The sequence below is a fragment of the Cynocephalus volans genome, chromosome 12, assembly GCF_027409185.1.
Source record: "Cynocephalus volans isolate mCynVol1 chromosome 12, mCynVol1.pri, whole genome shotgun sequence".
In the NCBI taxonomy this organism is placed as follows: Eukaryota; Metazoa; Chordata; class Mammalia; order Dermoptera; family Cynocephalidae; genus Cynocephalus; species Cynocephalus volans.
In genome coordinates, this window is record NC_084471.1 from 87434654 (window position 1) to 87457079 (window position 22426).

The 22426-nt window shown below is 37.6% G+C and overlaps 1 protein-coding gene across 1 annotated transcript in view; it reads right to left on the reverse strand.

The window, feature by feature from the left end:
- SSPN (sarcospan) overlaps nt 1–22426 on the reverse strand; it is a 38616-nt gene that overhangs the window by 8793 nt on the left and 7397 nt on the right. The window contains exon 2 of the mRNA XM_063074755.1: nt 2064–2150. Coding sequence (XP_062930825.1) covers nt 2064–2150 — 87 coding nt within the window. The remainder of the gene's footprint in view (nt 1–2063; nt 2151–22426) is intronic.

Genomic DNA, 22426 nt, shown 5'->3' on the forward strand with positions numbered 1-22426 from the left:
GTGTGTGTGTGTGTGTGTGTGTGTGTGTGTGTGTGTGTGTGTGTGTGTTTGCTTGCCCTGGCTCGTTCAACAGGAGGAAATTGCATTTATGCTGGTGAGAAACACCTTACAAAGATTCATCCCCACCGCACCCCATGCAAACACACGTGAGAGAAGCACAGGGAAGTCACCTGTACCCTGTTCTGCCACTGGAAAATCTGCAGATTGGCTGAAGCTCATTTTCGACCTGAAGATAATACACAGTGTACCTTAGAGAACAGGCAGCAAGCATCATTAAAGCTCACATTCAGGAGGAAAGTGCCTCAGTATTTGTCAATGTCTATCACAGGTGGGGAAAAAAAGGGTAGCTAGTGAGGTCTTCCTAGTGGGGAGTTCTCAACCCGGCTGACATTGGTACATTGGCAGTGACTTTTTCTTCTTTCTCTCTCTCTCTCTCTCTCCCCCCCCCTCTCCGTTTCTTTCTTTCTTTTTTTTTTTTTTGGCTCTTGCTCCTTATTTTAACTAAGGTGCAGATGTTGAGAGTTGAGATGGCTGTGGGGGCCTCTGAGGCTAATGCTTTTGCCTCTGCTGTTTTCTGGGGTCATGGCGGTGGGTGGGGGAGAAGGGGTGAGGGCATTTCACGTAAATTGGTGAAAATCTAGTTTAGGGTGTTTTTCAACTACTGATGAAGTTCCTGTAATTTATCAGGTCATTTCTTACTAGGCTTCTTGACTTTTTCTTTTTTTTTAAATCACTAAGCCTTGCTGTTTAGTCAGACCTCTACCAAGAAAGTAAACATGGACTGAGTGAAGTCTGTTTGATCTGACCTTCTTTTAAGGAAAGTCCTCTGACAGAAAAAGTAAAATTTCCAAATGTAGGCATATCTACCAAAATTTTAACTTTATCAATTTTTTACATTAGCACCTATTAATTTTTTAAATTAGAAATGTTATGTCTAACTATTAGAGAACATTTCAAAATTAGAGAAAAACTACGAAATGCAGCAATAACCCCACCACTCACAGACAACTATTTTTTTCTATGCACATTAAAAGCTTTTTTTCTTCCGTAGGATCATACCATATATTTTGTGTAACCAGCTTTTGTCATTAGTATAATGTGAGCTTCTTTATTCCATTAATTACTTTTTTTATAGCATTATTTTTTAAATATCACCATATTGCTTTTTTATGTCAACTGCTTCAGTTTTACCAGAAATTCTAGCACATCTTTTTTTTAATCTTAGTAATTTCCAAGTAATATTGTTTATTTACTCCTATTCCTTATGTTTTCGTGTTGTAGTGAACAGAAGTATCCAATTTTTATATGTTTTCTTGTAGAAGAAAAGTAAGTGAACAAAAAAATTACAGAAAGCGATTTATTCTCTGCTAGTAGTTGAAAGAAAATGTAAGAATTTGATTTCTACTAATTCTGATTGCTGAGTTCAGTGCTTATGTACTTAAACTCTGAAAGGGTGTGTCTGTATTTTCCTTTGGAGTAGATTCTGTGCAGTGAAAATTCTGTGCACTTGAATTGACTCCAACCAAATGCACTGTCCCTAACAGGGAAAAAAAATACATGCAAATGAAAGATACATACACTAGCCAAACCATGCATATCCCAACCCCATGCTGTGCCCTCAGACTCCTGGCACAGATCATTTAGATGCACTGAATGTACTTTTCTGTCTCAGTAATCCCACCTACAAGAGGAAATACACTTAGACTGCTCCATTATTAAAATATTCCAAATAACTCACAAGATATGGAAGTGGGCACTGATAGAGACACCTTTTCCCTGGCCAAGTGTCTAGTTGAACTGATGAATTTTCATTATTCCTTTTAAGGGCATTGAAGGACAGATTTCATATGCTCCATGCCAAGCCAGTTCATGAAAATTAAGACTTAGACAAAAAATCAGCATTGCCTTTGGGGTCTGGACAATATCCTCTTAAAACACTTTTTGGCCGCCTAAACAATTTCTAGACTAATCAGATATGCAACACCTTAAAAAAGAACTCCTTTACTTTGTACTTAGGTTTCTTTCTTTGCGATGATAAAAGAGAAAGAAAAATCACAACTTACTTTCATAGAAAACTGGATACATGTTCGTTCGTCAACTTGATACGAGACACAAAGCATAAACAAGCCAAGATAGGCCACTAAGCAGACCTGCAATGGAGAACATGGAAGAAAGGATGTTATCAGGCAAGTTGTGAGTCTAATGACATCAATCTCAGTGTCTTTCACCAGTGACATCCATGTTATCAAGCTATTCATTTCATTTACTTTAGGTGCTGTGTTTTTTGCTCAATACATGGAACACAGTTTTAAAGATAGTAATATCAACTTATTTCAATTTAGCTAGTATTTATTAAGTCCTTCTGATGCACCAGGTGCCATACAAGGTCATTCAGAGTATACAATGAGGAATAAAGTTGCCCCAACCTTAATCAGTTTACAGTGCAATATGAGCCAAAATAAGTGCATACACTATTCTAAGGCAGGGCATTATGTGTCAAGTGCTATTCAGAAAAGTACAAAAAGAGGAAGAAATTATATTGAGTTGGGCTCCACTCAAGATATGGATTTGAAATGGTCCTTAAAAGTGATAATATTAATGATCTATAACATTTACTGAATACTTGCTATGTTCTGGGGCTCTTTTAAGGGCCTTATATGTATTTCATCATGTAATCATCACAAAACCCTATAAAGTAGGTGCTGTTATGATCTCATATTGTACACGAGGAAGCAGAGGCACACAGCTAGTAAATAAGGGAAGCAGGATTCAGACCAGGTGGCTTGGGTGAAAATCAGCTGCAGCATGAGCAAATAGCTCGGAGGTAGGGCTGCACTAAGTGTGGTAAAGAATGTGTACCCATCGCTGAAATAAGAAAACAAGGGCAAAAACAATAGGATGGAAATGAAGATGTTGGATTGATTTAGTTAAGTAGTGGAGCTTCCTTGACAATGTTTGAACAGGGAATGACATGACTTGAGACATGTTTCAGGGAACTGAGCAGTGGTGTTAGGTAGGTTGGCAGTGAGAACATCAGGATATTATTTTATTAAGCTGAGCAAAATTAATATATCAGGTGGACCAGAGCTCAGAAGGTGGCAGGAAAATCCCGAGAAAGAGAAAGAGAGGACAGCTGTGGTAAAAGCAGACTCTGTTCTTCTCGACTATTGCATGGCTGATGGGAAGACACTGGGGAGGAAGAAACAGCTGCCCCCAAGTTTCTGCGTGTCAACATGGGAAGAGGGTGGAGATGCTGGCTGAAAGGAGGGTTGATAGGAGAAATCACAACTTTGAGAGAAAATATACTTGATTTGTTAGTTAAACTGGATTTTATTTTTCATGAACTCAAGTTCTTAAGAGTGACTTGGAGTTTCTAATCAAAGCATATCTAGTCACATTCAATTTTGGAAAGCTTAAAATGTTGATAAGGTTCTATACTTTAGGATAGAAAACATAAGCAACAGACTTGTGCTTTCTGATAAGCATAATTCTCCTGGAGATGGATGTTGGAAGGGTGGCCAACAGTCACCTAGCAAGTCGTTAAACAACTGGTTTGATAATATTCATAATTTCTACAACTACGGCCAGTTTCAAACCATAGACAATCCCTGCTGGGGTGGTAGAGCTGATAACTTACAAAGCCAATGTAGCATTTTAAGGTGATACTTCTGTCCTGTTCTTCCCTTGATTACACAATCAATAAACTGCCTGTGCCTTCATCCTTTCCCAACTTAAGGGTTGTTCAGGTTTCTACTGGACCATGAGGCCAAAAGTCAAGTCTTCTTTTAGTACAGGCTGTTTCCAGGGTTTTCCATCATTAGGACTGGAGGCATGGTTTAATAGCAGTCGATTACCTTTCCAGTGGAGAGACACAGCATTAAAATATGTGAGCATTTTTTAATATGGCATGGACAAGAGAGTTCTGGATAGAAAACAAGGCAGGTAGGACCAGGGAGGCAGCCTTTCGGCAGAAGGCTGACAGATGTGGAAGTAATGACACTGGAGTCATTTGTGTAGCCTGTGATGTGGCTGACATTTGCAAGTCAGGGTTGAACTGCTTTTTTGAAGCTCATTTTTGAAAAATACAAAACTGAGGTATAAGCTTGACAAGGCTTATGGAGGTTTACTATGTAGTCTTACATTAAGAATTCACAGAACCGAAACAATAGAAGAAAGACCTCTTTTTTGTTTATTGGTCACACACCAGATCGAGGCTTCTAAACCTGCTTCTATGATGATTGTTATGTCCCTAAGCACGTGCCTGTGCTCCCTTGTTAGTTTCTCTCTGCAGGGGCACAGGGTCAGGCTCTCTCCCACATAGCTGTCCTTGTCCCTTAGAGACTGCTGTGCTGAAGCTGGTAATTGCTAAGACTTTCTTCTTTGTCTTTAATAGACACACATTCCTACAATCAGGCTTCACAGCATCTTAAAAATCTGATTTGGTGCCTCTGCTTGAACAAAATTTCCCATTTTAGCTATAGCTACTTCTTTGTGTAGTTTTCATTTAGCCTGGTTTCCAGCAGGAAGTTGCGTAGGAACATGTGACCTCTTTCTAGAGCATTTTACTTATCCAATCCACAGTATTTTTATTAAGGAGATACAATAGCCAGACTCTGTGCTATTGCATGACTCTGGGAAATGAGAGGTGAAAAAAAATAGTCCTTTACTCCAAGGACTATCCAGCCTCCAAGGATCTTTCAGTCCAGTGGGGAAAGAGAGGAGAGTAAAGCTACAATATTGTGTAAGTACTAGAACCACATCTGCTGTAAGAATGGCACAGAAACGGTAACTAAGGTGAAGGAGATTTGGGGAATGTTTCCAGAGGAAAGTGGGTTTTGAAGAATAAGCAGAAATTAGCCAGAAGGAGGATGTGAGCAAAGGTATTCTGGGAAGAGAGAGTACAAAAACATGAAGAAACGCAGAGTAAACATTCAAGGATTCCTACAGGTCCAGCGTAGAGAAAGAAAGAAAAGGCAAAAGACGTGTTTGCAGAGATGGGCAGCAAGTAGGTCACAAAGGATTTTTATTTCAACTAGGACGTTTTAAGCAAAGGAAGGGGATGATCAAATTTGCCTTTGGGAATGGTCCTTCTGGCCATGAAGAATGGATTGCATGGGGTAATATTTGTGCAGGGAAGACCAGCTAGGAGGCTGCTCTCCACCACTGCAGAAATGATGATGAGTGCCTGAGCTCAGGTAGAAGTGGGGACAGAGAGTGGCGGGTTTGACAGCGAGGAGCTGAACCCATAAGCCCTAAGACTGATAGATGGAAGAGCTGAAGGAGAGAGATAGCTTAGGAAGGTGCTCAGAGGCTCACCTGACTTAAGCTGCCAGGTGGACAGTATTGACATTTAACAAGACAGAAGATGTCAGCGGTGGGGCAGAATGGTAGTGGGGAATGATCGTCCCACATGGACACAGAGCTCAGCCATACGGGCTACAGCTCAGGAACTGGTCCGAGCTGGAGATGAGGATTTGTTTGTCATCAGCATATGTGAGCAGCTGAAATCACAGGAAATGCTGGCCCATCCAGAGAGAGGCTAGTGACAATAGAAAAGGGCCAAGGAAGTCACCCAGTGACAAAGAACCTTTGACTCTTGAACAGAAAGCATCTCAAATATACTTCTTATAATTTTGGTTGTACATCATGTCATATCTAAAAATTATGAAAATTTTGGATTTTAAAATCCTCACTTCTAGGTCCTTTTATAGGGTATTTGCTATAAATCTTGAATTAATTCAACATATTTTAATTCCTTGGCCTCCTGATAGGGCTTCATAGGTTCTAGGAAGGGGGAAGGGAGGGCTTTCATTGTCTTGCCTACAGCTTTGCATGTTACAACAATACTTCATCAAAGAATTTACTGGTGTTGAATGTAAGCATGTTCTAGAAGAGTAGTATTTATTGAATACTTAAAACTGAAGGCTATATGGCCATGGGAGGAAACCAGGTTTCTCATGCCAGACTTAGGGTCTTGTTTCCTGAGCTGGCAAGGGCACGGAATGGCAGGAAGACATGGTGTTCTGACTTCCCAGGCAAGGAAGGTCATGTTAGTGAGCAGTGAGACCCGCCAGGCCTATCTGGAGCAACATTCCTGGAGTCCTGACTAGAGCTCCCGTTAGATACAGTGAGGCAGTTATGTAAGGTTTTCAAGAAGGCACTCACTGGACCAGACACCCAGGCCTGAGGCGGACAGGTGGTGTCACAGAGCACACAGCCAAGTGAGAAAGTGGTGGCACGGGGGAACCTAGTGCTCAGAGGGTGTCTATCCAGGCAGCCTGTTAAGATGTAGTGCATGTAAAAGCAGATGATTATGTTGATAAGAAAAGCTTGAAGTGGTCTTTTTAATGAAAAAAAAAGAAAAAGACAACAATCATCTCCTCACTTTATCTTTCCCCAGCCTTCATTGAAAAAACAAACAAAAAAACCCAAAACCAACAAATAAAACTACCTCTCTGCCTTCTACTTTATCTCTACTGTCTGCTCCCAGGCCCCTCTTTTTCTGATTATCTTTAGCAGGAACACCCAAAACTGCATGTACTGAAACTGAAATTCTCAAAATTGCTGAAAGGTTATATATGGTAGAAAATTCAAATATGTTTTAATTTTTAATTCTGTACACTAGAATGATGAGTCAGTCATTCATTCAGATACTTATTATTTTTAAAATTAAAGATGCTGCACTGAGAACACAGCAGTAAACAGTATACATGTTGCCCCTGCTTTCATGGTATTTACCTTCCAGAAGAGAGGAATTATAATAATTGTTTTATAGAATGATGAATGTATGGGTCTTTCCTCTGCTTTTCTTTTCCAAACATTCTGTAACTAGGTTATATCACTTTTGGGATTATAAAAAAAAAATTTTAAGAAGCACATAAAATATTTCATTGTATACATAAATAGTTGATTAAAACAATCTGAATTAGGATTTTTTTAAAAACCCACCTATTTTTGGATGTGTGTTTCTACAATTTGTTTAGTGTAAAGAGAAAGCCTAAATCCTAAATTTCACACTCTGTCTAAAGATATTTTTTGTCTGTACAGAGTGAAGTCTTTCTAACTCTCTTGTGAGTTAGAAAGTTAACGGGGCTGAAATGTTCTCTGAATGTAAAATCTGTTCTAGATGTATGAGTCCCGAGGCCTGTCACACATTGTTTTTGTTATGTGGCCTATTGCACATGCAATGGTGCCTTTTGAGGGTTGATATTACGGATACGGGACCAGTGTAGGAGATTTACCTACATATTATTTTTTCCCTTTTCATTTTGTAATAGCTAAAAGGTATCACCCTAAAACATTTTGTGAGAATGGGAATTACTGCTATTTATTGCTCTCTATGTCACACGTATTTATATTCTGGTCTTGTGACATTCACACAACCTCCAATTTATTTGTGTTCTTTTTGTTGTTGACAGAGCTCCTTGACAAGGTTGTCTGGGGAATCCAACCTTCCCCTGTCAAATGTCTGTCAATGTTTCTCCTCTACTACCATCCCCTCATTTCATTTGTGTACCTGAAATATGACTCTATTTCTATAAGTTAATCAACTTTCACCTTTGTATTTAAAGAGCTTTAATTCAACCCATACAGTAACAAGATGAACTCTCTTCTCATGTTTGCACAATCAGTTGATCAGCAAGAGTAGTAGCAGAACTGTAGATGTTTCTTTGGATATTTCTTAAGAGAATCTCTATGGGCTTTCATCTATTTAATATAATTTAAGGGAAAATATTAGAAATCACTTTCAATAAATGATAACTATATTGCAGCCTGTCAAATGAACATAGTCTCACTCAGGAGAACTGTTAACACATCATTCCAGAAAATTAAATAATAGGAAACAGAACTTTTCATGAAGATCTATTCTGTTAACACATAATTCCAGAAAATTAAATAATATGAAACAGACCTTTTCATGAAGATCTATTAAAGGTTGTTTCTAGATCAAGATTTCGGAAGGATTGGAGAGAACATTTTAGCAAGATTTAAGCATTGTTACTGGATTCTCATTGCCATTGCCTTATGGTAAGACAAAGGCCAAGACAGCAGTTCAGAATCATTTGAAGGGATTGGTAAAAACTGGTCCCATCCTCAGAATTTGTGATCCAATAGGTCTGGGATGGAGACCGAGAATTTGCATTTCTAACAAATTCATGGTAATGCTGATTTTGCTGGTCCTGGGGCCACATTTTGAGAGACATTAGTCTAAGCTGTAAACTTAGTCTTCTAAGTACTGACAGCTGGTGTGGGGCTTATCGGAATGTTTAGGGGTCCAGAGTGATACACTGACCAGAAGAGTTTCTTACAGAGAGTTGCTGGTTATAAGTAATAATAATAATAATATCTACCATTTATGAGCACTTACAAAGTGTTAAGCACAGTGCTGAATATTTTACATACATGCGTGCATTTAATCATCTCAAGAATGCATTTGACAAGGGAGAGAAAACTGAGGCTTCAGAAATGTAAAAGCTAGGTATACATTCATTGCACCTGAATTTTTAAAAATATTATTGTGTAATAGAGGTATTGGCTCCAGTTTTTCCTCCATAAAGAAGTTTAGTCTTTGCTATTGTAGGAGTCCTTACAATTGGGGGGAAAATGCCTCTGTCTTCACTGCTACTTAAATACCACACCATTCCAGAGCCTGCGGCCTCAACATATCTGGTGAGTGGTTTGGGTAGCATCTCTAAATCATCAATTAGTGTGATGTGGCATTCTGCTACTGTTGACATGCATCATTCACTCCAACCCAAAGAAATCACCTCCAAAATTGTACCACCTCTGCAGGGGTGTGATGGTACATGTTTAACAAGTGGTTGGGGAGGGGCTACTTGTAGCATTCGCTAATTTCCCTGATGGAAATACTTTTCCCATGGCTTACCTCCAGAAACAACATGAAGTCACTGAGCAGAGATGGGAAGAGCTGTGCATGATCAGCTCTCCCAAGCCCATCAGAAATGCACTAGCATGCTCCCGCACCTCTACCACATTTTCTGCCTCCTCCAGTCCCTCTGTTTACTCAGAAGCATCTGGTTACCAGGTGAATTGGTTTGTAACTATGTCTGGCATATTACTCTTTACTAATTGTTTGGAATCCCTGTAATCAGCCTACAGAATCGGTCTAAAGGTGCAGGGGAGAGAGCCAAGGAGAAATCCTAGTATTCATTTCCTGATTTGTGGGAATACAGTAAGAATGGTTACAGATCTTTGAGATCTTGCTAATCAATGACCACTCCAATGTAGGTAGGGTCTTTATTGCGAAGAAGAAGACATGGACTTTTCCCTTTAGAAATTCACAGTTTAATCCCCACTTTGCAAAAGAGGAACTGAGGCAAGGGAAAATTGATTGCCATGGGTAGTGTCAGTTGACCGTGTCCAGGCTGGGTGTGAAAAGGAGCAGCCAGCAGCAGCTCATCCAACTCCCACCCCACTGATCATTTACCAAAACCCTCATACCTTTCATAATGTAAGAGACATTGAATCAGCTGGGGTTTTGTTTTTGTTTTACTTTTTGTGTTGCTATGCATTATTTTTTAAAGACAAAGTTTTTGGTGTTAATCAAATAGGACTTAAACGTGGTAGAATTATGAAAGATATCTACTCCCCACATTTATTATTATTATTACTTTTAATTATTATTTTTCATTATATTTTTTAGGTAAAAGTAAGATAAAAAGAAATATACTCTTTCCCCTAATTATATAAGGCAAGAAAGGTAAAAATAACTCTCAAAAGCATGAAACATCAAGTAACAGTACATTCAATAAGTAATAACTGCTTACTTGGTTCTGTCAAAATCAATTATAGAACTATCAAATATGGTTGAGGAGACAGTGTTGCATAGTGGAAAAAATTGTGGCTGTAGACTTTGAATCTTGATTCCATAACTTTACAAGCTAAGTGATCTTGGACAAAGTTATTTAATTACTTTCAGCCTCAGTTTCCCTATCTATAAAATGGAGACACTAATGCCTTCTTTTGATGATTAATCCAAGGATTAATGATAATGTAAATAAGGTGCCTAATGCCTACCATGTAGCTGGAAAATAACTAGCAGTGATCACCATCATTATCATTGCAATTAGAGTCACTTATAAATTTAATAGAGTAGACCAGAGTTAAGAGTCTATTTAAGGGCTCTTAAATGTACATCAACATAACCATGTTTAAAAGTGATAATACAAGTCGTGTCTTGATTCCAAATACCGTGCAGTCTGCTTTGGATTAGCACCAGTGGCCCATGATGTAGTCTTTACATTTATTTATGTAAGAAAAATTCATTATCAAGTCTAGATGATTTGACATTTTAAAGCTAACATTTGGCTATTTTATATGCCAAGCACTATACTAAGCATACTATGTAAAGTACATCATTTTGTCTTCACAAAAATCCTGAGGTAGTCGCTGTTATTTGCCCCATTTTAAATATGAGGAAACTAAAGCTCAGGAAGGTTTTGCACCCAAGGTCCAGGACACGTAGCAAATATATATCTCATAGCTGATAGCTCTGCCTGTCAGAGTATGGGACCTGGCTCACTACAAGGCATGGCCACCTCCCCGATGGAGTCTTGACAGTACTATAAGCAAGAACTGCAGAGATGTGGAGAACATTCTGTTTTCTGCTCCACTCCCGAATTGCTGAAGCATTGTTCCTGAGGCCTAGCACAAGAAAGAAAGTCTCTGAGGTCCAAACGACCTCAAAGGGCTGAGACGCAGCCTCATAAAATGGAGAAAAATAATACTTTACAATTTGTTTTTAAGGATCATAAATAATGTGCCTGGAATTGTAGTAGGTATTATTTTTTTCCGTCTCATATGAACTCAAACTGTGCCAGTGTAACCTACTCTGACATTCGGGCTAAAAATGAATAATATATGCACATGTAAGTACTCTATCACCTCTTAGAAATAATCTCATTCTGTTCATTTAACAAATATTCATTATATACCTACCATGTACTTATTGAGGCTTGGAGATACCACAGTGAACACAAGAGACAAAATTCTCTGCCTTGATTGGTCTTATTTTTTAAAGTAGGGAGGCAGACCATAAATAAATAAGCATATATATAATCTTTGAGCTGTTGAAATGAGCTATGGAGATCATAGCACTTATCAGCATAGCTTCTTCTTCGAACAAACATGACATATATTGATTAGCAAAATACAAACGATAAAACCTTAAAGTGATATGTTCCCCCTAAAAAAATGAATTGGTAATGCCCAACACCGCTTTTAAAAAAGATTGTGGACTCACAGTTATTTCTTATGAGAGCCTTGCTGGCTCTGTTATTTCAACAACATGAATCTGCTCTAAGTTACCTAAGACCTCATAGGCTCCCTAGGCAACATTGGCATTCCCCCAGAGAAGAGACAACAGATGGTTACTATATAAAGTTCTACAGCAAAATGGGCCACATACCTAAAGACAGAGACCGAAGCAGTACATCTTAGATCTGGATTTGACAGACGTGGGTTCAAAACCCACCTCCACAACTTCCTAGGTGATTGACCCAGGACAAGTCAACATTTAGAACCTCAGATTCATCATCTCTGGGATGATATCAACAACGCATACTTCATAAATCACTGTAAGGATTAAATGAGACAGCATATGTAAAGGGCTTAGTATAATACCCAGCACAAATATTTGTCAAATAAATAAATGAATCCATTCATTTAGTGACTTTGGCTACTTTTGCTTTCATAGCACGGACCCACTTTTCAAAAATCTTTGCAATAATATTGACATAAATAGTTTGCAAATACCTAAGAGTTATAAACCTTCTTTTTCTGCTTCTTTTTATTTCTGCTACAAACCTATTCATTATCTACTACCCAGGAAATGCCAGTCCTAGTAACTATGCCTAGCTGTATGTATTTCTCTGATTATACTATTATGGTTTTACAAAGACAAGCACTTAATTTCTGGAAAAAAAAAATGCTGTTCAGTTAAAAATATTTTTAACATAACAGATCCAAAATTAATATAACTTTTGTAAAAACGTAATTGTTTCAGCCAAATTTAGTGCACAGATATTCATGGCAAATTCCAGAAGTGAGAGGGGTGTAAATAGAAAGATTGAAAATCAACCAAGGGGTTTATGTTAGAACTGAACATCAAGATGAGAGAGAACACTGTAACAATCTGTCTCTAAACACTGAACATTAATGTACAGGCATTAAAACTCAGACCACTAATTATAATGTCAAACTAAGCTCAGGATAGTAGCTGCCTTTCTACTGTGAACAAAACTATAGCTAGCAACAACTTTTTATAGATAGGAACTTGTGCGATAGAGTGTTTTATTTGGCCTATGACCTATCAGGAAGGTAATGCCTCTTTGTTTGCCTTAGGAATCCACAACCTCAGAGCTCCACTGATTGCATGCTTATTTTTTTCATTAGAGTAGAAGTTGCTGACGGAACGCTCTAATGCAGAAATCCTCTCTTTATGGAAGAACTAAGTTCTGCCTGCCCAAAAAGGGTTCCAGGTTTGACACAGAGCCTCAATCTGTGCCTTTCCATATCTTTCTGGGAAGTTGAGAAAAACAATTTGTCATATTTACTTTGCAAAGACGACCTATGAGATTATTTCTAAAAGAAGATGGTAGAGATCTAAGTCAAAATTTCTCAGCGAAAAGGCAATTCTAGATGATAAATTCTATCACAGAAAAATATTTCCTTTCAGGGTCTAAAGAGAAAAGAAGTGCTCACTCACACCTAAGTTTAGCCCATTTAGTCCATTCAATCTTTTTCTCCCACTTTATGTTATAATTGTCCTTTTGCCTGAGGAGTTGGCATCTGACAAGTCTATATCTGAATTACTGTAAATACATGCACTTTTCATATATGAGTATGCAAAGACATTCAAATTGAACAGAAATAAATGATTTATTTGCTGATTAATTAAATTAAAATACAAAAGCAGGCCTATCCTCATCTACAACTTTGTTAAATCTGTATCTCTTTGGAAAATAAATTGTAAAAAAAAATTCTACAAGTTTATGAGGTGATTCTTAGGAAAATCATTGCTCATGCGATTGTCAGCAACGAAATTGGATTCAACTGCTCTGTTGTGATAAATGCTCTGATTGGCTAAAGAAGTATGGACCATTAAGGAGCACTTACATACCAGGCTGAAGTTCTTTGCAGGGTTAGATACATTCTTTCTAAATCAAAGTGGTAGATCTTATCATGATTTGAAATTATCCAATAACTAGAATTTTACGTATTTTTTCTCTAATTTTTTTTCTACCAATGTTACATTGTAATTTGCATTGTTGTGTATTTATCCAGATCCACAGAAAGAGTGGGGAGAAAAATGTGCTTGTTAAGTAGCTGTCCTGTTTCTCAGCACACACCGTACTTGCAGATGTTCACTTGTATCTCATATGTTGGTTTATAAGATATTACAAAACTACCCAGATGGAACCGATAAAAATAAGTTGGAACTTGTGATCAGCAGCTGGATGAGGGGAGTGTGAATCCCCCAAATCTGATGGATATAGTGTACTTCCTTTGATGTTTCTCCCAAAGTAAGGCTGGAAAGCTAGGAAAATCCGCGAGAGGTGTGCCCACACAAAGTTGCTAAAATTCATAATTTCCTAAAACCCTGCTTGAAAACGATCGCAAATAGCTCATCATTTTAAACCAATGAATCCCATGGCTGAGGGTTTCATTGATTCACAGAAATGTGACAGCTATCCCAGTGTGTGATTTATCACAGACACCTTCAAGTGGAATCCCTTCTATTTGGGTCTCATTTTAATATTATAACACAGATTTGTGGTTCCAGGTTAAGATTCATATTTTATAGGAACTGCTGGGAATTTTTGCAATTACATCCTTGAGAGACTGAATAAGCACAAACGACAGAATCATTAAGTAGTAAAGTTGGTTACCAATGAAAACCGGGTTAAATAGTCATAGGACACGAGTTGTGCCCTTGCCCTAAAATGTCCTTTTCCTTCCTTATCTACCTGGTGTAGTACTTTTCCTTCAGCCTCTAGAATCCAATCATATTCGTTCTTCAAACTCTGCTCAAGTATCTCCTCTACTCAGAAAGGGTACCTTTTATGTATAACTCACTTTCTATACATTAGCTCATTTAGTCCCCAAAATAATGGAACAAGTTAAAAATATTACCCTAGTTTATAGAGAGGTTAAGAAACTTGCAAGTTGATCCAAAAAAGATTTTTAAAAGCATCAAGGGGTTTTATTTCTGTATAATATTAAGGACTAAACTTTATGAAAACTCTCTCCCTGTATAACATTTTTAAATGCTGGGTAAAATGTAGCAAATGTCTTTTATATTAGTATCAGAACTAGCAAGAAAATAAATTGACAAGGGTAAGAGAGGAGAGAGTTCAGTTCAGGGAGGATGCTGGCCCATCTCTGCAACAGAAAGTGCTTGATTTTAATGGCCACATAGGCCAACAGCGTATGCCCTGAGCGTCGTAGGTAGAGAGATAGAACTAAGACTATGGCATGTAGGTAGGCCCCCTTAAATAGCCACACCCCTACAGGACTAGAAAGTAATTAACCCACTAGCACTAGAAGTCATCAAGAGAACTGCTGTCTCAGCAGATGGGGGTGGGGGGAGGGGTGGGAGTAAGGTAGTGGTTTGGAGGTTTTCTAACTATTTCGATGGCCCTGGAACCTATTAAGATGAGACGTAACTTGAAAGTGATCCTGAAAAAAAAAAAACATTGTTATTTCAACAAACAAATTGTATGGGGGATAGGAAGAGAGAGAATTTAAAGAAGAGAGAAAGAGCAAATCTTTGAGTAAAGGAGACATAAGAAAATATATGAACCAATTGCAGTGTATAGATTTTATTGAGATCTTGATTTTGACAAACCTAAGAAATATTCATGAGTTAATCATGAATATTTGAACACTGATTTGATCCTATTAAGAAATTAACTTGTTAGGTGTGATATTGGTATTTACATTATTTTTTAGTCTTCAGCTTTTGACTTATATAGCAAAATATTTATGGGTGAAGTAATATAAAGTCTGGGATTTAATTCAAAATAATCCAGTGTATTGTGTGGGTGTGGTGGAAGTATAGGAACAGATAGACAAAGCAAGATTGATCGTGAGTTGATCATTACTGAGGTGGGTGATGGGATCATAGAGGTTCATTATACAATTTTATCTACTTTTGTGTATGCTTGAAATTTTCCATAATAAATAAGTTAAGAAAAAAATGTGGCTCTAGACTTATGATACCACTGGGACACATGGCAAGACACACCATGGGGAAGGGTTATGCCCTCAAATAGGCCACACCAAATTAGCACATGAAAAGCCTCTTGGAAAATGAACTCACAAACCAAAATTAGCAAACACATGAAGAATTAATTTCTTAGTGAAGACCAGGCTTGCATGTACTTGTACACACACACACACACACACACACACACACACACACACACACACACACACGCACACTCTCTCTAAGAATTAGAGCCATAAGAATTCCAATAATAGAACTAATTGATAGAACCTATTAAAGAGTAGTTGTCCCCCCTTACCCACAGGAGAAATGCTCCAGACCCTCAGTGGATGCCTGAAACTGTGGACAGCACTAACCCTATACACACTATGTTTTTTCCTATATATACATACCTATGATAAAGTTTAATTTATAAATTAGGCACAGTAAGAGATTAACAACAACTAATAATATAAAATAATTATAACAATGCACTGTAATACAAGTTGTGTGACTATGGTCTCTCTCTCACAATGTCTTATTGTGCTGTACTGTCCCTTCTTGTGGTGATGTGAGCTGATTGCCTACACGATGAGATGAAGTCAGGGGAATGACTGTGGCTGTAACTTTTGCAGTTTGAGGTGCGGCAGCAAAGCTGGCACGAACTTCTTTTTCTTTCTTTACAATTTCATGGATAGACGATTCAGTCTTAGATCTTAACAACCTAAGCATACGATTTTTTTTTCTTTCCTTATTGAGCCTTTCACTGTTTCATGAAGCCGTTTACAGCTTCTCTTTGGCATATCCAACTTGCCAGCATCACTACTCTTGTGCGTTAGGGCTGTTATTAAGTCAAGTAAAGGTTACCTGAACACACGCACTGTGAGACCATGACAGCCGATCTGATAACTGAGACATCTGCTAAGTGACTAATGAGCCAGGAACGCGTACAGCCTGGATACACTGGACAAAGAGGGGATTCAGGTCTCAGGCAGGATGGAGCAGGAGGGAGCGGGACGTGAGAGATGTCATCACACAACTCAGAAGGGACACAATTTAAAACTTATAAATTGTTTATTTCTGAAATTTTGCATTTAGTATATTTGGACCATGATTGGCCACAGGTAACTGAAACCATGAAAAGCAAAACCACGGATAAGAGGGACTACTGTACATTCAAAATAAAGACATGACAGAAGGAATTCAAAACATGAACAAAGAATAGGGCACTTTAAAAAACACCAGGAATGCATAAGAAAAAAAAATCAATAACAACAAAACCGAAGTTCAGGAAATAAAAATCATTGAAATTAAAAACTCAGTGAATAAGTAACAGGCAGATTAAACCCAACTGAAGAGGGGAATAGTGAACTAGAGACATATTTGAGGAAGTAACCCAAAATACAGCACAGAGAAATAAAGAGAGATGAAACATAATAAGTTAAGAAATAGAAAAGACAGAATAAGAAAGCTCTAAATACACATCTGATAGCAGTTCCAGACAAAGAGACTAAAGAAAAGACAGAGACGATATTTGAAAAAAAAAAAATGGCTAAAATTGTTTCATAATTGATGAAAAACACAAAAATTTTAGATTCAGGAAGCATAACCAGTCCCTAGAGAATAAACAGAACAGAATCTACTTTTAGACACATTGCAGCTAAACTGCAGAACACCAAAACCAGAGAAAATCTGAAAAGCGATCAGAGAGAAGGGGCATGTTACCTATAAAGGAACAATTAGACATTTAGCAGATTTCTTAACAGCAATAACTGAAGTTCAAATATAATGGAATAGTATTTTCAAAAAACTGAGAGAAAATAGGGGTCAATCTAGGATGAGAGGAATGTTTTATAATCATGAACTTGTATTAATTAGACTAAAAATATTAAATGAAAATAGGCAGAATTATACGGAGAAATAAATCCATATAATTTTGGGAAATTTAACACACATCTCCCAGAAACCTTTAGATGAAGCTGACAAAAATCAGTAATGATGGAGAAGATTAAACCTGATGAACAAGCTTGATTTTAAAACAATATAGAACCCCACACCCCCCAATGAGAGAGTCCGCCTTTTATTCAAGCATACATGGAATGTTTATAAAAATTAGCCACAAAGTAAGTCTCATCAAATATCAAAGAACTGATAGTATGAAAAACACATGAACTAAGCACGAAGCAATTAAGTTGAAATCAATAATCAATAGACAAAAAGACATTAGAGAAGACTCAAATAAATGGAGAGATCTTCTTTGCTCATGTATAGAAAATACAAATCCCATGAAAATACCAAAAGTATTTTTCTCGGAATTTGAAAAATTGATTGTAAAGTATACATGGAAGAGGAAATGGCTAAGTCTCAAGACAATTTTGAAGAACACTAAGATGGGGGAGTAGTGGGGCTGCTTATTCTACGACTTTATAACAAGCTGCACTATAGAGCTATCTTAATTTAGACAGTGTGGTATTGGCACAATGATAGACAAAACAATGGAACTGAGGGCAATCACAAGTCTAATCTAACATGGAAACTTGATAGATGATAAATAAAGATATCAGATCAGCATGGAAAGGATTGGTTATTTAGTAAATGGTGCAAAAACAGCAATCCATGTGAGAAAAAATAAAATATGGATGCTACTTCACATCATATGTAACAAGTTAGACCACTTAGATTAAAGATAAAAATAGAAAAATCAAACCTTTAACATTTTTAGAAAACGATATAGAAAAATTTCTTTACTACTTTGGGTAGGGAGAAGTTTCTTTAAAATATATGAAAGCACATACCATAGAAAGGATAAATAAACATAAATAATTTAAACTATATATTTTTCATAGCAAAAGCACTATAAACAAAAGAAATAATACCAACTAGGAAAAGATATTTGCAGTACCTAAAACCACAAAGGTTACGTAACAAAAATAACAAATCCAATAAATAAGTAACAAAACCAATCAATAATAAACAACCCATAGAAAATAGTTTTGAATAAGCAAATGACAGGAGACAAAATAAAATGGCCAACCAACATAATATATGTCCAACTCCAGTAGTAATCAGAAAACTGCAAATTAAAACAAGATACCATTGCACACAAATAAGATAGGTAAAAAACTCTGATCTATCATTGGTGGGAGAGTAAATTAGTACAATTTTAGATTTGTGATAGTGATTTGGCAATATGTAGTAAATTGAAGATCTTTTGACTCAACAAGTCAACTTCTAGGAATTTGCTTCAAAGAAACATTGAAATATGTACACAAGGAGCCATGGACAGGAATGTCCATAGCAACACTGTAATTGAAAAAAAAAAAAATCATTTTTGAAAACAACCTAAATTTTCTTCGATAGAAAAATGCATAAATTAATTGTTGTATGTTACCACAATGAAACACAGTATAGCAAAAATGAACGAATGGTATCCATGTACTATTATGAATAAATCTAAAAAATGGTGTTGAGCAAAAATGATATTATGATGCCAGTTATATAAAATTTAAAACATAAAATAATTATTAGTTACAGATATATACATATATAAAATGTATGCAAGCAGGCATAGGCATGATAAATACCAAATTCAAGGTAGTAGATACCTCTGGGGAAGGAGGGAAGGGTAGGAGAACATGATTAAGAAATGAAGCACAGGGCACTTCAATCTCCTGTAATGTTTTCTTTCTTTAAAAAAAAGAACAGCTGAATCAATTATAAGAAAATATTAAAACTGGCCAAAGCTAGGGATGGATAAGTGGTTGCTTTATTATTTTTTCCATGTTATTATGGAATTAACTTTTTTATAATTAAAAAAATCATAGAATCGTATAGAATTGCCCATATTTGTTCAAATTCACACAAAAATGAAAATAAAAAATCATTACTAAATATTTTTTTGAAAATGGTTATAATTTAGTACAGCCAGGATTCTACTCACACTCATCTTACGCTAAAGCTGGAGCCCTGTGACAATTTCAGGTCCCCTCTCCTTGCCTGTTCTGATGCCCTCCTCTGTGTCACTGCTGCACCTTGTTCAGGGCAGCCCCTGGGCACTTGGTTTGTTAAACTGCAGTATACTGTGGTTAGTTGTACCTGTATCTCCTCTCCCAGGGACTAAGCTCCTGGGAGTCACCACACCTGGTGTATAGAAATACAGAGGGAGGGTGGCTAAGATGTGAGAAGTTTCTATTTTACAGTAAGTATTCTCTTTCTTTTATAGGCTTATCAATCACCCAACTGACTCTTGTGGTGACTTACCAGAAATTAATCAACAAGTTCTATAAATATCCATTTTTGCAGAATAATCCATTTTCAAAGAATGGAAGAGAATCAAAGACTGTATTCCAGCATTTCTAGTGAATCAACAGGATGGGTAGAATTGTTATGTATTTGTGGGGAAAAAATAAATGATCTATATAGTCTCTTTCACTTTGGGATTTTTCAAGCCCTCAGAGGAGGGAAAGGAATCTTATTAATGTGGATTTAGTCTACCCAGTGGTATACTCATAGGCTGGATTTTATTATTCAGGCATAATTAAGTAGGTTTTCAAATTAGGTTCTACTTTAGAAATGATTGCAGAGATAATTCACTGATACTTCTGGGTTCAATTATGTGAAATAGTACAGTACATAGAAATTGTACAGTAAATCAATATAAATTCAATTACATAACATTGTAATAGGAGCATAAATAAGAGAATCACTTTCTTCAACCTTAAAAAAAATGATCAAGTGGCTTTTCTGACAGGGTGTTTTTTAAAAAAGTGAACAGGATATAAGGGAACGTTCAGCAATATATAGTAATAGTGCTTCTCATCTGAAAGTGTTTTGTTCTTTTCAGCGTGAGGAGGTCAGTGTCCCCAAGCAGCCTGCAGCCTTCCTGCGTTTCCCCCCAGCCTCCCATGGCAACACGGGTTAGCTAGACACTGAGCTTTTTGTGATGTGTGTGTGCGGACAGGGAGAAGGGGAGTGAGGTTTCAGGGAGGTCTCAAGGTGGAAAAATGTGTGACGCACTAGATTTGGTGACTGAATGAGAATTATTTATTGAGGGTTCTGTAACACAATAGTTACGGTCACCCTATGTTTATTTTTTAAATTATAGTCGGTCTCAGAGCCCTTAACATACACTGAAACCATTTAAAAGACAACCCGGATTACTTGTTCACAAGAGGATCACGAGACGAAGCCGACCTGCCTGGATTTGGTCCTTCTGTTCCAGAATCTGACTAGTGGAGAGCTTGAGAGAAGTGCAGGCTTATGGAGCATGTAACTTGTAAACAAAAACATTCAGATTCTGGATTTCATCTGTATGCAGTTGTGAAGAAATTCTTTTTCATTTATTATAATTTATTCACCTTATGGAGTCCTCGTTTGCCCTTTTCAGTGCCCTGGGTGCCCCACTCTCTCACTGAGATAGGCACAGGCACCCTGCAAGTCTCTTCCCCCTCACCGAAGAGCCCCTTCACCCCCCAGCACAAAGGAAGACTGAAATGCTGCTGTCCTTATCTTGGACAACACCTCCTTCATAGCTTTCCTGGCACAGCTAAATGTGCGATAAGGCTCAGCCTGTGCCTAATGGCCTGATATGCATGCCACACCTGATATTCTAGAAGGAAGCTAGAATTAAGTTGTTTTTTCCCCTAATAATAAATAAATAATAAAGCTAAAATTCTCTCTCTAGTCAGGGTCTAGTTAACACATTAGCAATTCCCCCTCTTTCTTGTCTCCTGTCATTATCCTCCATAGGAGAGGCCTTGATCATAACTTATCTTAAAGGTTTTTTAATGGCTCATTACAATGAATGCTGAATCAAACACTTTAAAGACAACAATCGAGTGGGATGCTGCTAAAAGAGCATCTCGAGCTTTCTCACCGCCTCTCCTGCGCCACCCCAGCCTGGGAGAGTAGCTCATTTCTGCAAGGACAGAAGCAGGCCCAACAGATCTTCTGCAGAATCTGAGAATGCTGATTGGTGAACAAATGCTTTGCTTTCTAATGTCCAGTCGCATGCTGGCCTTTTGTCCGCCCTCAGGAAACACAGTGCTAAAACATCCACATTCATGATGTGTTAGGAAGGGGCTGTGGCTAGCAACATTAGAGAGCATAGACTTTAAATATGCTCAAAAGTCAAACTGGAGCTGGGACAGCATCCCTCTGGAACTTTGACCGTGGCTGTGCCTTTTGCTGGCTGCTTGTTTGGGCACTGAGATTGGATCAATTGCTCTGAAAGGCTGCCTGTTTGACAGCTTTAGTCTTCCCTTGTGGGTAAGACTTGGCTTGGGTTTGTGCAGTTCTGTACTTAGCAGAGGAAAAGCAGAGCCCAGTTTGGGATTTCTAAACTGAATGAACAGAATCCTATGAGAAGCTCTTGAACATGTGTCCAAGTGGAGATCTACCAAGGTGCAGGCTCATACTAAAGGCTGCTACACAATAAGGTCCAAGGTGGGCTGCCCCTGGGTTTTATTCTGACATATTCCACAGAACAAAGAGTGTTCATCTAATTGAGTCTCATCATAAAAAATGAAAATGATGGTTACACATTATAAAGAAGGGCTGAGAGGTAGCTTCCTTTGAGGTCTAGAAACACCAAAGGTGAAATCACTGCCCCTCACAAGGCAGTGGGCTGATTCAATTGCTGAAAATATGAGCATCCACCTCTCAGCCAACCACCCTTGTCTCAGAAGCTAAGTGTCATCTAGCTGCAACTTGACACTGGTTACGTCCTGGAGCGATAAAAGAAGGCAGGGTTTCTAAGCTTTAAACAGCTTAATTATCCCGATTTGACTAATCATCACACATTGCACACAGGTATCGATATTCAACTCTGAACCCCACAAACATGTACAATCAATTATGTTTTAATGTTTAAAAAAGAGGTAAGTAAATAAGTAAGTCTGCCTGTTAAAATTAAAAAAAAAAAAAAAAATCTAATGCAGCAAATGAAATGCCTAAGCTACCCTTAGAATTGTATTCCATAGCTGGATCTATTTGATTTTATTTTTACAAAATTTGACAAAAGAAGAAATCTGTGAATGCAATGAAAATGACCTCCTCCATATGTTTCACTGCTGGCATGAGCACAGAACCACGCCACTCTCTTGTACTGCCACGTGTTAGTTTACTGGCTCAGAATCTTCATGGGAAACATTCAGACTTCTAGCTGTTCCAAGAAAGCCGTGGGGTTTTCATTAATAA